Source organism: Pituophis catenifer, unplaced genomic scaffold (assembly GCF_029215685.1).
Source record: "Pituophis catenifer annectens isolate HBS135680 unplaced genomic scaffold, rPitCat1.0.hap2 SCAF_1, whole genome shotgun sequence".
NCBI lineage: Eukaryota > Metazoa > Chordata > Lepidosauria > Squamata > Colubridae > Pituophis > Pituophis catenifer.
The window spans coordinates 26,034,598-26,048,747 of NW_027256881.1; the positions used below are offsets into that span (position 1 = coordinate 26,034,598).

General features: G+C 39.7%; 1 protein-coding gene across 1 annotated transcript in view; it reads right to left on the bottom strand.

Annotated features, from left to right (window-relative positions):
* The window catches only part of KIF13B (kinesin family member 13B), a 100,749-nt gene that overhangs the window by 56,379 nt on the left and 30,220 nt on the right, over positions 1-14,150 (bottom strand). The window contains exons 11-16 of the mRNA XM_070932208.1: positions 12,500-12,630; positions 11,582-11,668; positions 9,690-9,880; positions 5,198-5,408; positions 3,481-3,643; positions 1,438-1,584 (exon numbers count right to left, since the gene is read on the bottom strand). Of these exons, the coding sequence (XP_070788309.1) occupies positions 1,438-1,584; positions 3,481-3,643; positions 5,198-5,408; positions 9,690-9,880; positions 11,582-11,668; positions 12,500-12,630 (930 nt within the window). The remainder of the gene's footprint in view (positions 1-1,437; positions 1,585-3,480; positions 3,644-5,197; positions 5,409-9,689; positions 9,881-11,581; positions 11,669-12,499; positions 12,631-14,150) is intronic.

Below are 14,150 nucleotides of genomic sequence, written 5' to 3' on the forward strand. Positions count from 1 at the left end.
CTTATTCGACAATCAGGCAATGAGTGAAGGGGAAAAAATTCTACCTGAGAGCTTGAAAGGTTGCCAGACCAGGAAAAAAAAAAAATTCACCCCACCCCACTCCCTTTCACTTTGCTCAGAGGACCATGGAGAGAAGAGGGAAAATAGAGGAAGACAAGAAGGGTTCTGGGTTATTTCTTATAAGGCTTATTTTATTGTGTTACTGTGTATTATAACTGAAACATATTTAAAGACAAGAGTTAATGGGAGCACCGCAGAATTACCTAGTTAAAAGAACAAAAGTTCAAACTTCTAATGGCCCTACTTAAAAGCCACAGATAATGTTATTTTGGTTCAGTCTATGTAATTATTTTTGGAACTTCAAAGATGCAGCAATTAATTATGGAAAAGCACACACTCTCATAAAACAAAATCGTAGTACGATTTAGGATAGTCCTCTTTGTACAACGGAGATAACAAACTGCCTCATATGGCTTTGGGGCAAGATAAGCCACAGATAAATATTTCCTTTGCAAACTGAACATGTCACATGAAAGATAAGTAAAAATGCTGTGGCGGAACTGATCCTGCTACCCTCAACTTCATGTTCATTGTCTCACTGGTTGGGTTGACCATATTTACATGCATGTATGTGGTGGCTGGGTGGGTGGGTAAGTGGATGGCCACCTTCAAAGGATGCAGTGATGTTCAAGCCTATAGGATCTTTGTCATTTTCTCACTTTCAAAGAAACCTAATGCCAAGATGCAGCATCATTCTCAAGGTATAACTTGATTTAAACATTGTGGCCAACAACACAGGAGAAGCAAAAAAATAATCTAGGCATTCCTAGTTTTCAAGTCTGCTTCTTTCCAGCAATACAAAAGCAAAATGATGTTTTTATCTTTTCTCTTAATATTGTCATCCTGCCTAACTTTGGGGCAAAATATATATATATATCTCTTTTAAGGATTTTCAGCCCATAATTAAAAAAAAAAAATAGCAGGAAAAGAAGAATCTTCTCTAAGTATCACATATATGGATACATGTTCCTTTACCTCCTGGTCTCAACATGTAGCTTCCATGAGTGTTAAGTTTAATTTAATGTTAACCAAGGCTGTTGGGATCCAGTTTGTTGTAGTGGTTAGGGAATCAGTCTAGAAACTGGGAGACTATGAATTCTAGTTCCACCTTAGGGACAAAGATAGCTGGGTGACTTGGGGACAGACACTCTCTCTCAGTCTAGGAAACAGGCAATGGCAAAGCACTCCTGAAATCTTGCCAAAAAAACTTGCCCAGGCAGTCTCCAAGAGCCAAAACTGATTCCAACTTCCAAGGCTGTTAAGCCAGGTTAGTTGAGGAAAATAAGATAGCAATACAACACATACACAGTAAACTAAGCTGATAAACCATGTTTCACCAATTAAGGAAAGGTTTGTCCCCACATCTACTCCACTTACCAGGTTGTCTTCTTCGCAGTCTTTCCATTCTTGATAGAGGTCTCGCATATCTACCAACCGGTTCTCCAGTTTCTCCAGGGACCAGATTTGTTTGCCTTTCCCTTTTCGTCTCACCTGAATGGCTGGCTCACTAAGCACTGCACCCCGCTACAAAACACCCAGAAGAAAGAAGAAAGGGAGGGAGCGAGGGAGGGAGGGAGGGAGGGAGAGAGAGAGAGAGAGAGAGGGAGAGGGAGAGGGAGAGGGAGAGAGAGAGAGAGAGAGGGAGAGAAAGAGAGGGAGGGAGGGAGGGAAGGAGGGAGGGAAGGAAGGAAGGAGGAAGGAAGGAAGGAAGGAAGGAAGGAAGGAAGGAAGGAAGGAAGGAAGGAAGAACAATCAATGCAAATAATGAAAAATCTTTTTGTTACCTATCTTTCTTGAGAATTTGAGTAAGCTCAAGATTGGCAAGCTTTTTCTTGGCTTGATTGTATTATTGTATTATCTTCTGACACCTCCCAGGGAAGATACAAAAAATATTTTTTCTACACAAATTTGTCTGCGTAATAAGGGGTGAAATAGACAAATATATCCTTTTGTTTTGAACATTTTTATGTTGAAGCTCATCAAAGAATGATTGCCTCCCCATTAACTTCATTAACTGACAGTTCTGCCAAATTTTATATTAAACGTTTGTTGATTAGCCACATTCCAAGGATGTTATTAAAGTGGGCATGTTTTGTCAGTGGCCTCAAGGTAGAGATTATACTGAAATGTAAGTTATATTAATTTTTTGCACTTGGCAGACTTCATGTAATATGACCCATTTTTCCTTGTAACCAAGATTCAGTAGTATCTTGTTTGGATTTATTCCTATTCTATTGGCCACAATAAATATTCAATTCAAAATCAAGACAAATTTACCTGAGGGTATATTTGAATTCTCTCCCCTCACACCCAATATTGCTTTTAAAAAAAGAGAATCTCAGAAACACTTGTTGAGATGGGAGGTTTTAAAATAAAATAAAATCAAATATGAATAAATAAACAGAATATGACAAAAAGACCACCATCTTATTGGAATAGTGTATTTGTGAGTTATATAATCTTTCTTTAGAGGAGAAATTTAATCCACTAGATCCACAGTTGCTAAATTTACACTTCAAAAGGCATTATTCAATGTTTAAAGCAAATCGTGATGACAGACTGAACATAAACATTTAAATTGAACTGATGCTTTGATCAGCAGTTCATCATTATAAGTTTTATGTGGGTTTTTTTGATAACTGATAAGAACATCAAATCGGCAAACGATCACATGCACTGTGAAATTAAACATTTTCTCCATTTGAGATAATACCCTGCAATTTCTTTCACCATTTTCTCCTCTCTAGTTGAATTTCAGTAGAGTCAGTTTTGAGGAGGCAGAACTTGATATATTTCCCACATTCTTTTCTTGAAATCTGAGCTTCCCCTCCCTTTTTTAAACAGTGGTGAGTCTGCAGCCTTTTTACTTATATCAGTAAAAAGGAATGCCATGCAGGTTACATAGTCATATAGTAATTCACAGAACTTGCCTAACCAGTCAGTTAAAATCCTAGCACTTGGTTAGCAAAAATTCTTCAACTTTGGTTCAAGATTTTAGTTAGTTTAGTGGTTTCTTGGTTAATTTATCATTCAGTATAATAGCTGAACCCAGAAAAGATTTTTAATAAGTCATGACATTAACTAGTTCCATTAACCTGGCCTGTGAGTAGTAAAACTGCACATCAATAAATATAGAGCTAGTGCAGATAGATACATGCATGTTTTTAATGACAATAAGTAAATAAATAATTTAACTGCTCAGGTTGTGATAGTTTAAACTGGCTGTGAACTGCCCTTTGCCCTGCTCTAGCAAGTGCCTACTCCTGTTTTATACACATTGCATTAGATCAACAGAAACAAAATTTCTATATCCTGCTTACTGTAAATATCACCTTTGGAACAGGAGGAAATATTTGTCTGGACTGCCATATCTTGGCAGATAACATACTGTATATGTCTGAATAGACTTAAGTGCCTTACCTTTTTGTTTGCATTAAGGCTTGAGGCTGGGATTTGGAGGGTGACCTTGTATTCAGTCCTTTTGTCCATTTCTTCTGCAATGAAGCTGGCTTCTCTAACATACAAGTTGGCCTTCATAATCTGCTCCCTCAATTTCCTCAGGCTGTGGCTGAGCATCTCTTCTCTATTGCAAAACAAGGGAAAGAGAGAAAGGAGGTTGATATTGAAAAGAAAATATTTATTTAGAAACACACTGCAGTAATTACACTGATAAGGATGTTTTGCTCTGGTGCAAATCAGTTAATTATTTTTGCACTAGTAAAAAGAAGGACTAGGGATGACAGAATAGCTAAGGGGCTGCATAAGGAAGAAAGGGTCAAGCTATTCTCCAAAGCACCTGAGGGCAGGATAAGAACCAATGGATGGAAACTAATCAAGGAGAGAAGCAACCTAGAACTAAGGAGTAATTTTCTGACAGTTAGAACAATTAATCAGTAGAAGGATTTACCTCCAGAAGTTATGGGTGCTCCAACACTGAAGGTTTTAAAGAAAAGATTGGACTACCATTTGTCTGAAATGGTATAGGGCTTTGTGCTTGAGCAGGGGGTTGGACTAGAAGATCTCCAAGGTCCCTTCCAACTCTGTTAATCTATTATTCTGAGCTAGGGGCTATCTGTGTTCTTGGCTAGACTGCAATGTTCATGTGAACTCCTGGCCAGTGAGTTTGGAAGTCCTCCCTTCCAGTTATAGTAACACCGTCTAGATCAGGGGAATCCAACCTTGGCAACTTTAAGACTTGTGGACTTCAACTCCCAGCTTCACTGGCTGAGGAATTCTGGGAGTTGAAGTCTACAAGTCTTAAAGTTGCCCAGGTTGGAGACCCCTAGTTTAGATGATATGGCTTGTCCTTGCAAATTTTCCTTATCATAATGACAATCATCCTGCATTGCTTGATAGGGGTTTATATAAATATTCAGAAGACACGATCATTGCCATCTTTGCGTGAATGAATCAAAAACATATGTGTGGAAGCCTTCCCATTATTAGGTAGCACTCTTAGGTCACCTACGAGTCTCCATTTGATGTGTGGAATTCTCTTCCATCAACTCATAGCCTTTTTCTGCAATGAATGCAATACACTCAATATCCCATCCTTAGGCCCAAATCCTTTGTTCATAGAAGTCTCTGCAAATAGCTGCAGTGCCGCCTTTCAGTGATAACATGCAATTCAGTAGCATGCAACAATTTCCTTTTTGCTAATAAAAATGTTGTTCTATTCATTGAGGTATAAAATAAGGTATAAAAATGAGGTATAAAATGTATCTATTGTCTTAATCCAAACATATTAAGAGCCTTGGTGGTGCAGCAGACTAAAGTGCTGTTAACTAGCACCAGCTGCCTGCAATTACTGCAAGTTCGAATCTCACCAGTCTCAAGGTTGACTCAGCCTTCCATCCTTTCGAGGTAGGTAAAATGAGGACTCGGATTGTGGTGGCAATAAGATGACTTTGTATAAAAAAGAACACCGCGGGAGGGGGGGCAAAACCCTACTAAGTAGGTATATACAAAAGTATGAAGGCTATTGCTTAACGCATTGTAAGCCACCCTGAGTCTCCGGAGAAGGGCGGCATATAAATTGAACCAATAAATAAATAAATAAATATGCCAAGACGAGTATTCTCCAAAGAAGAGGACAGGGAAAAAACCCAGACCTTCAAAGTTCATTCCCTTCACCCACCTCTCTTCCGCCCACTGGCGTAAACGTTGCTGTGCATTGGGAGAATGGAAGGAAAACCTGTCCATGGTGCGGAAATGCTGCTTCTCTGGAGACAGGCGTCTCCGGAGCTGTTCTAGTTCGTGCTCATACATAAGTCGCTGACGCTCCAGTGCTGACCGCTTCTCCTCTTCATGCTGTTGCTCTAGACTTTGTAAAATGGACTGCATTGGATCTAAGCAGAGAGGAAGAAAGATGTCACAAGGTAAAAGCCTAGAACGGGATATCCAAGCTTGGGAACTTTAAGAGCTATGGACTTCAACTCCCAGAATTCCCCAGCCGGTCAAGTCCACAAGTCTTAAAGCTGCCAAACCTGGACACCCCTGGCCTTGAACAAATGGTTCTACAATAAATTTAAGTGTGGAGCCACAATCTGTGTTTCTTACACAGGCAGCTTGGTTTTTAAAGGAAGAGAGTAGAGTAGAGTAGAGTAGAGTAGAGTAGAGTAGAGTAGAGTAGAAGAGTTTATTGTCACTTTGAATGTACACTAATCGGCATACATTAAAATGAAATTACATTGCATACAGCTCTCAAAGGGTCTCCACCTCTAATATAAACATAAACATAAACATGACAAGATAAATAAATGAATGAATACAGAATTATGCATGTACCCACATATATTATATGACACGGAGAAACAACACAGTCTAGTTCGGATATATACATGTACATGGCAAGAGAAACAAATCTTGCAAGTTTACCAGAGGGATGGCATAGGCATAGTATACTTAGAGAAATACAAATGGATCTTTGCTTCAGTTTCCCAGATTACTTGGATAAACGGTTACCTAAATTAGTTTACTTCAGCTTCATTGCACACGAGCTAATATAGCAGAAACCCAAATCTTGGCGTTAGGATTTTTCTTAATCTGGTCCAGTTAACAAACCCAAAGACTGCATTTGTTCCCTCCCTCCCAAATCATTTCATTATACAAAATTAAACTCCTATTCCTTGATATCCAATCTTAGTCCTAATTCTGTGTTTGTTTCTATTTCCCTATTTTATTCTACAGCCTTACTTTTAAGTTTACGACTATTTCTATCTTATCTAATTGATAAAGTTCAATTTTTATCTCTACATTCCATGTCTAATTTCCCATCTTCATATTTGCAGCATTATGTTTTCCTAAATTAACTATGTCTTAGCTCTTTAAATGTTTCTTTACCTCCAGGTTTTCAGCTCCTATACCAGTACCCAGTACATTTGTATGTGGAAAACCCTTTTCTTTGCTCTATAACACGTGCTCTATAGATGTCCAGGCTTGGAAAGTTTAAGTCATGTGGACTTCAACTCCCAGAATTCACCAGCCAGCCTGAAGTCTACAGGTCTTAAACTTGCCAAGGTTGGACCCCCTGCTCTATAGACTTTGCTCTCCCCTCCACCCCACCCCACCCCAGCACTCACAGTCCTCTGTTTCTGGAGCTGGTTTGTGGAGCTCTGCACCTGGGGCCCTGCAGGCAATGGGCCTGCTTCGCTTTGCAGATTCTAGTTGGTCTCTTTTCCCCTGCATTTCTCAGTTCTGCTTCTTAGTCTTGCAGTTCCAAGAATTGCAGCTTTCTTTCACTCCCTGAAAACTGCTGCTTTTGCGTTGAAGGTTTCTCTTTCCTGCTTCTTTGCTGTCTTTTTGGCTTGAATTTTTTTTTTTTGACTCACACACGCTGGCTTTCTGTTTTGTTTTATGGGATAAACTTTCCAATTAAGGAGAGGGTGGGGCTGCTGCTTTAACCCTCTTTCCCAGGCAGCACCAAAACCCTGGATCTCATGAGGGAAAAAAAGCTCCCGTTTCACTCTGGGTGGTAAATTTATTCTCCCACACTTGGTCAAATCACAATTAGGCTACTGCAAATGCAAACTGTATGAAGTTGACCTTTAAAGAGTTTCCAGAAGTTTCCTTTGGCACAAAATGAAGCTGCTAGCTGTTAACTCTTGGCATAATGTGAAGGCCATTTTATGTCCATTTAAATGGTTTGCACTCACTTCTGGTTATTTTTCATGCGAGACTCAAGTTGTTGCTTTTCATCTTTAAAGCTCTAAACAGTTTACTTTGGCTACTCAAAGGCTCTCCTTTTTCAGCATGAATCTTTTCTGGGAGAAAGATAAGTAGGAGAGGCCTTTTAAAAGATGGTTCCAATTTCAGAGGTCAGCTTTTTAGATTATGGAATGGAAGTCTCAGGAGTAGCTTCTACTCTCTTAGTTTAGGAAAATAATCCATAGTGTTTTTCAATAATCTTTTGAGCTGATTATTATTATTTTGGCTGCCTTGTCTCAGTGGACAGCATCTCTTAATTGAACTTATCTAAGCAGGTTGGAATATGATTACTACTTGGATGGGAAACCACTGAAAAACTCAGGATTGTAGAAGAATTGAAGAGTCAACAAAAGCTTGAAAGGAGGCCATAGCAAACTATTTCTATCTTGTTTCCAAAGAAACAACATGAATATTACCTATGTATCACTCTTTCATTTTCTGGACAAATGGAAAAACAATTCAGGTAGGCTCAGTGAATCAGTACCTAAATATGAATTTATTAAACTACAAAAAATATAGGATGACAGGCCAAATTACTAAAAAAAAAAAAAGCACATCTTGTTTAATACTATACTTGCCCCTTACCAACAGCAGTTACATACATCTTAGTTTATTAGACATGGGGACAATTGAGGCCAATGTAGAAACAGATAGAAAAGATTATATGTAATTTAATACTGTTTATTCCTCTCTTGTATGACAGAGCTTTCAAACTCAATATTTGATTCTTGTCTAACACCTTGGGCTTGATGGTGCATTGTTTTCTGGGGCATGAGCAAACGATCCCCATCAAAATCTTGCAAAATATTTTAACCCTTGGATAGATACTAGGCTTATATGCAGATTGAGTTATAGCATCCAGACCAGGGCTGTCAAACTCACAGCCCGTGGGCCGGATGCATCACACGCTGGCCATGCCCACACCAGTGGTGGGTTGCTCCCGGTTCGCAAGAATCGGTAGTAAAAAATTTTAGTAGTTTCGGAGAACCGGTAATAACATTGGCTGACCATGCCCCCGAACCGCTCCCCGCTCACTTACCCCACCTACCTCATCAGAGGCTTTTTTTTTTTTTTACTTTTAAAAGCATTTTTTCTACAACCTCTTTGGCTGAAAAAATGCTTTTAAAAGTAAAAAAAAAAGCCTCTGATGATTGCGCGGCTCAGCTGGGATCTCAGAGGCTTTTAAAAGCATTTTTTCTACAACCTCTTCAGCTGAAGAGGTTGTAGGAAAAAAAATGCCTTTAAAAGCCTCTGGCGATCCCAGCTGACTTGCCTGATCATCAGAAGCTTCTAAAAGCATTTTTTTCTGCAACCTCTTAAGATTGTAGAAAAAATGCTTTTAAAAGTAAAAAAAAAAAAAAAGTTGGCCACGCCCACCCAGTCACATTACCCCCACAAGCCACGCCCACAAAATAAGCCACGTCCACAGAACTGGTAGTAAAAAATTTTAGAACCCACCCCTGGCCCACCCCCAGTTTAGCAAAAAGGAGGGAGTCGCAATACGTCACATGACACCGTTGTGATGATGCGAGTTTGACACCCCTGATCTAGGCTATGGAATTGGCTGTACTAGGAGGATCAATGGGAATCAGTATAAAAAACTATTAAGACTACATGTTATCATTCTTTCTTCAGACAATCTTTTGGGATATTTTCAAATGTAACCCAATTGTAAACTACTATCTGTGGGATTATGTGTTTTAAATTCTTCTTCAATTTATAGTGCTAATCTTCCTTGATAATATTAACAAAGTTCATATTATTATTATACATTTGTAGGGTTTCAGGTCTTATAAAACAAACCAAAGCTACATTCATAATCTCTTACTATTTTATACATCCATGATATAATCCCTAGAAACTGTATCCTGCACACAAATGACACAAATTGTGTAATTTTTGTGTCATATGCACAATGATGTCATAAAGCGTGTGGCATGACTGTGGTTTCTACAGAATGCTTTGGCCACTACTGTTTATCTTCCATGATAACTTGCTATCGCAAAAGTTCATTGCATATAGCAATAGCACTTAGACTTATATACAACTTCATAGTGCTTTACAGCACTCCCTAAGCAGTTTACACAGTCAGCATATTGCCCCCAACAATCTGGGTCCTCCTTTCACCGACCTTAGAAGGATGGAAGGCTGAATCAACTTTCAGCCGGTCAGGATCGAACTCCCGGCAGTGGGTAGAGTTAGCCTGCAATACTGCATTCTAACCACTGTGCCACTATGGCTCTTATATCATACAGATAAATCAAGCAGAAAAACTTCCCCAGTAATCTACGGAGAGTAGTACTGTATTAAAATTATTGTTCAAGACATAATGTATCCCACAGTCGTAACAACATAACCTTGGCTTGCAACCACGTGCAAAATGGCATACCATAAAGTGGAAACAATGCATCCACATTCCTTACCATTTCCTCCAAGAGCTTTCATGGTCACTTCCATCTGGGCATATTCATAGTTGAAGCTGATCTCACTGGATACCTCGCTGGAGCTGTCTCCATCTAAATCCAGCTGTTCAGAGCTGTTGCTTCCTTTCATTGAACTATCTTTGTCTTCATCCTCTGTTTCTACTTTCTTTTTCTTTTTGGGCAAATTCAGCCTTAAACATGAATAGGATAGAATTCTTTATTGGCCAAGTGTGATTGGACACACAAGGAATTTGTCTTGGTGCATATGCTCTCAGCGTACATAAAAGAAAAGATATGTTCCTCAAGAATCATAAGGTACAACACTTAATGATAGTCAAAAGGTACAAATAAGCAATCAGGAAACAATGTCAATATAAATCGTAAGGATACAAGCAACAAAATTACAGTCATACAGTCATAAGTGGAAGGAGATGGGTGGTAGGAACGATGAGAAGATTAATAGTAGTGCAGACTTAGTAAATTGTTTGACAGTGTTGGGGGAATTATTTGTTTAGCAGAGTGATGGCACTCGGGAAAAACCTGTTCTTGTGTCTAGTTGTTCTGGTGTGCAATGCTCTATAGCGTCGTTTTGAGGGTAGGAGTTGAAACATTTTATGTCCAGAATGCGAGGGGTCTGTAAATATTTTCACAGCCCTCTTTTTGACTCGTGCAGTATACAGGTCCTCAATGGAAGGCAGGTTGGTAGTAACTGTTTTTTCTGCAGTTCTAATTATCCTAAATGCTAACAAACACCCGCCCTTTGAAAACTGGTTTCATTTGATTTTGAAAAACAAATGCAAAGATGCCTTGTCAGTTCCCACAAGGAAAGTCAATTTAGAATCCAACAGGAAGTTGGAAGTCCCAGATCGGCAGTGATTGCTGCCAGATGGGGGAGAGATGGAGAGAGTTGTGGGGATACAGGGGAGGCTCAGGGTAGGTGAGGGACAGCACATAGGATCTGCAAGATGTGCCATGTGGGTTTGGAGAGGGGGGAGTACACAAGAGGTGCACAAGAGACCTGGGTTGAGGAGGGTGTATAGGGTTTTGCAAGAGGCACCACAGGGGTCAGGGAAGTGTATGAGAGGTGCTTTGTGGGTGTGGAAGGTTGTGCAGCTCGGTGGGGTATGCAGGATTGTGAAGGTGTATGCAAGGGTGCAGGGGCATGTGAGTGAAAGTTAAGGAAATATCTCTGAAACAATGACCCAAAGAGTCCCGGGTTGTATAGCAACACTATAACGATTTTTAAAATTCAGCCATCATACAAGAATTAACATTTTGCTGTAAAATATAAAAAGGAGCCTGAGTGGCGTAGGAGGCTAATGCCTCCTACTAAGGCAGCATTTAACATCCAGCTGCCTGCAATTACTGCGAGTTCAATTCTCACCAGGCTCAAGATTGACTCAGCCTTCCATCCTTTCTAAGGTGGGTAAAATGAGGACCCGGTTTGCAGGGGCAATAAGCTGACTTTGTATAAAATATACAAAAGTATGAAGGCTATTGCTTAACGCATTGTAAGCCGCCCTGAGTCTCCGGAGAAGGGCGGCATATAAAAATAAATAAATAAAAAAAATAAAATAAAGTTATGACCATAACATCAAAGAAAGAAAGAAACCGGGTTTACAGTTCCTGAAATTCCCAGCTAGCATAGTCACTGATCGTGCTGGTTGGAGGGATTTGGGGACTTGTAATTCCAAAATATCTGACAGTTTCCCAGTTGAAGAAGGCTAAACTATCCTGACTTTTAGCAGAGGACAAGACCAGCAGATACATCCTGCAGAGTCAAGCCTCCACAGCCAGCTTTTCAGATATTAAATGGTGCCAAAAGCAATCCAACTCCTGTCTCTCAAAGCTGTACCAATTATAGAAGAAAATGAAAGGAATCAGCAGCTTACCGGAAAAAGTGATTGTTTCCCCACAAAATTCGGTCACCGTGGTGTAGCTGTGTGGGACCTACAACAGCTGTACCATTCACAAATGTCCTGTGTTGGAGGGGGAGGAAAAAAAAAGTAAATATAGCCATTCCCACATCGAGGATTTGGCCTGCCCTTAATGCCACATGGCAATGATTAAGAAAAATATGAAAAACTTGTGTCAATCCCCCTCCTTTAAGCCACAGCAGCAAAGCAGAGACATTGCATGGCAAAATAAACCATAGACAATCCAACACATCCAAATACTTCCTTTTCCCTTTTGCAAGGAAGCTCCTACAACTGGAGGAGGAAAGTCTTTGGCTAGAATCTTCTTCTTCCTGCTTGAAAGAGGTAGTTGTTTTCTTTTCCAGTTCCCTTTGTAACAATTGTTCCATCTGCTGCTTAACAACCATCCCAAACAAACCTCTTTAGCACCCACCAGATACAGGCCACCAAGGAACAGAGCACGACAATTTAGGAGAGGGAGCAACAACTGGTTTGAGCAATTTCCTGTGCCCCTTTGCTTTCCACAGCCGAAAAGTGCAGCTCAGTCCCAGGCAAGTTGCTTGTTTCAGGGCTTCTGGTCAATGCAGCAGGGGGCAGGGATGTCCACTGAGTTCTCCCTCTCCCTTTACTGAATACATAGACATTCTGAGCCAAGAAAGCCCACAGTTTTGGCACTATTATTTATTCCAATTATGTGCATGCATTTACTCTACTGGAAAAGTATTGGAATGGGGGGAAAAGAAGCAAGCAAGCAAGCAATAAAGGCAGACGTGAGTTCTTTCATTTGCTACAAAGGTTCCAAAATCCAACTGTGGAACCTCTTCCATGCTTCATTTAATCCTGAAATAAGAGCAAAATTCTTGCCTCTATAGACAAAACACAGTACTCAGTTACCTAGTATTCTTCTGAGGGGTCAACATGACTTGTCCGTCCCCAGTGATATCTATTATACAGTGTTCAGAAAGAATCCCCAATCCACAGAGCTGTATGTCTTGGGAATTATCAGATCCAATGAGTGTGTGTTCCTGCAAAAGATTCAAGATCAGGTCCATTGAAATCCAACAGAAATTCATATTACTTATCACGTATGAAACTGATCATTCTCACTTTATCTAGTCCAGCTTTCTCAAAGTGCTCCAGCAAACTGTAATCTATAAAATGATGGCTGGTTTCCCATCACAATAAAGCAAAACTAAACAGACTGTGGCATGACTTAGCATCAAGTGTGCACTCGGTCATTACCTTCCCTTACACTTACTATATAAAACCACAACAGGGAAAAAAATGAACTGTGAGGAGGAAGTAGAGGGAAAGAGCAGCTTCCAGTCCTCAGAGTTATAGATATTATCTTGACTAGTTGAAATGGAAATAATTCAGGATTGCACTTTGCATTTACTATAATGCAGTGTGTCCACTTCTGTATCTTTTCTTTAACAACAGCAAAAGAAAGGAAAAGTATGATGGCAGGAAATAAATGGGGGAAACAATGAAAGGATAAGAGAAAAAGAGAGAGAAATCAAATTTCTTATTGAATTAACTTTGCTTTCTTCTCCCCTGTACTATTTTTAATTCGAGCACAGTTCTGATGAAGAATAATGTACCCAGCTAGTCAATCATCTGAGAAGATGCTGACTGTACTGTAATGGAAATTATACTGTCCTTGACATTAAGTCTACTAATGTCACCTGTCTTCCTAGCACAGTAGCCTACATGCAACCTGCTGAATTTCGAAAGGAAAAAGAAGCATCCTTCATTTGTTTCTTAAAATTCTGTAATCCTTTTTTTCAATTCCTAAAGCAGCCTTGCATTAAAACAAATAAAAAAATCATAGTTAAAAACTCAATTTCATTTATTAACATTCATCACAAATCCTCAGAATAAGAAAGCCATAGTCAAATAAGCCTGGAAATCTGGATAACTAGAATCGCTAAACTACAGTTTACAGCAGAGGTTTTCAATGTTAGCAACTTTAGAACCTGTAGACTTCAATTCCCAGAATTCCCCAGCCAACCATGATGGCTGGGTAATTCTGGGAGTTGCAAGTCCATAAGTCTTAAAGTTGCCATGGTTAGACTCTCCTGGTTTACAGCATCCCTTACCTCTGGGCTTGATCAACAACCACCTTTCTATTTCTGAATTAGAGCATCTGTCTGAAGGTGAATTAATTGGAAATGCTTTCTTCAGACCAGAAAGTGCTGCTTGGTTGCCTGAATGCTTAGAGCCAAAATATCAAGTGGATCTTGTTTTATTTTGAGGCATCATTCTGAGTAATCAAAGCATCCTTTTTTGATGCTACCTGCCTTGTTTCTGAATGCAGGGAACAAAACAATGGCCCCACTGAAGACCATAATAGAAAGACAGGAATTGTAAGAAGGGAAATCAGAATGGGGGCAGGGAACCTGAGGCCCTCCAGATGCAGCCTCTCTGTTATACGTTGAATAACAATGCTTGCTGGAGCTGTTTGGAACTTTTTATGGATTTGGGCTTCATTGTCATTTTTATTTCTTTGTAGTTTGGCACTTGGAACAGATTCCTCCCACAGACA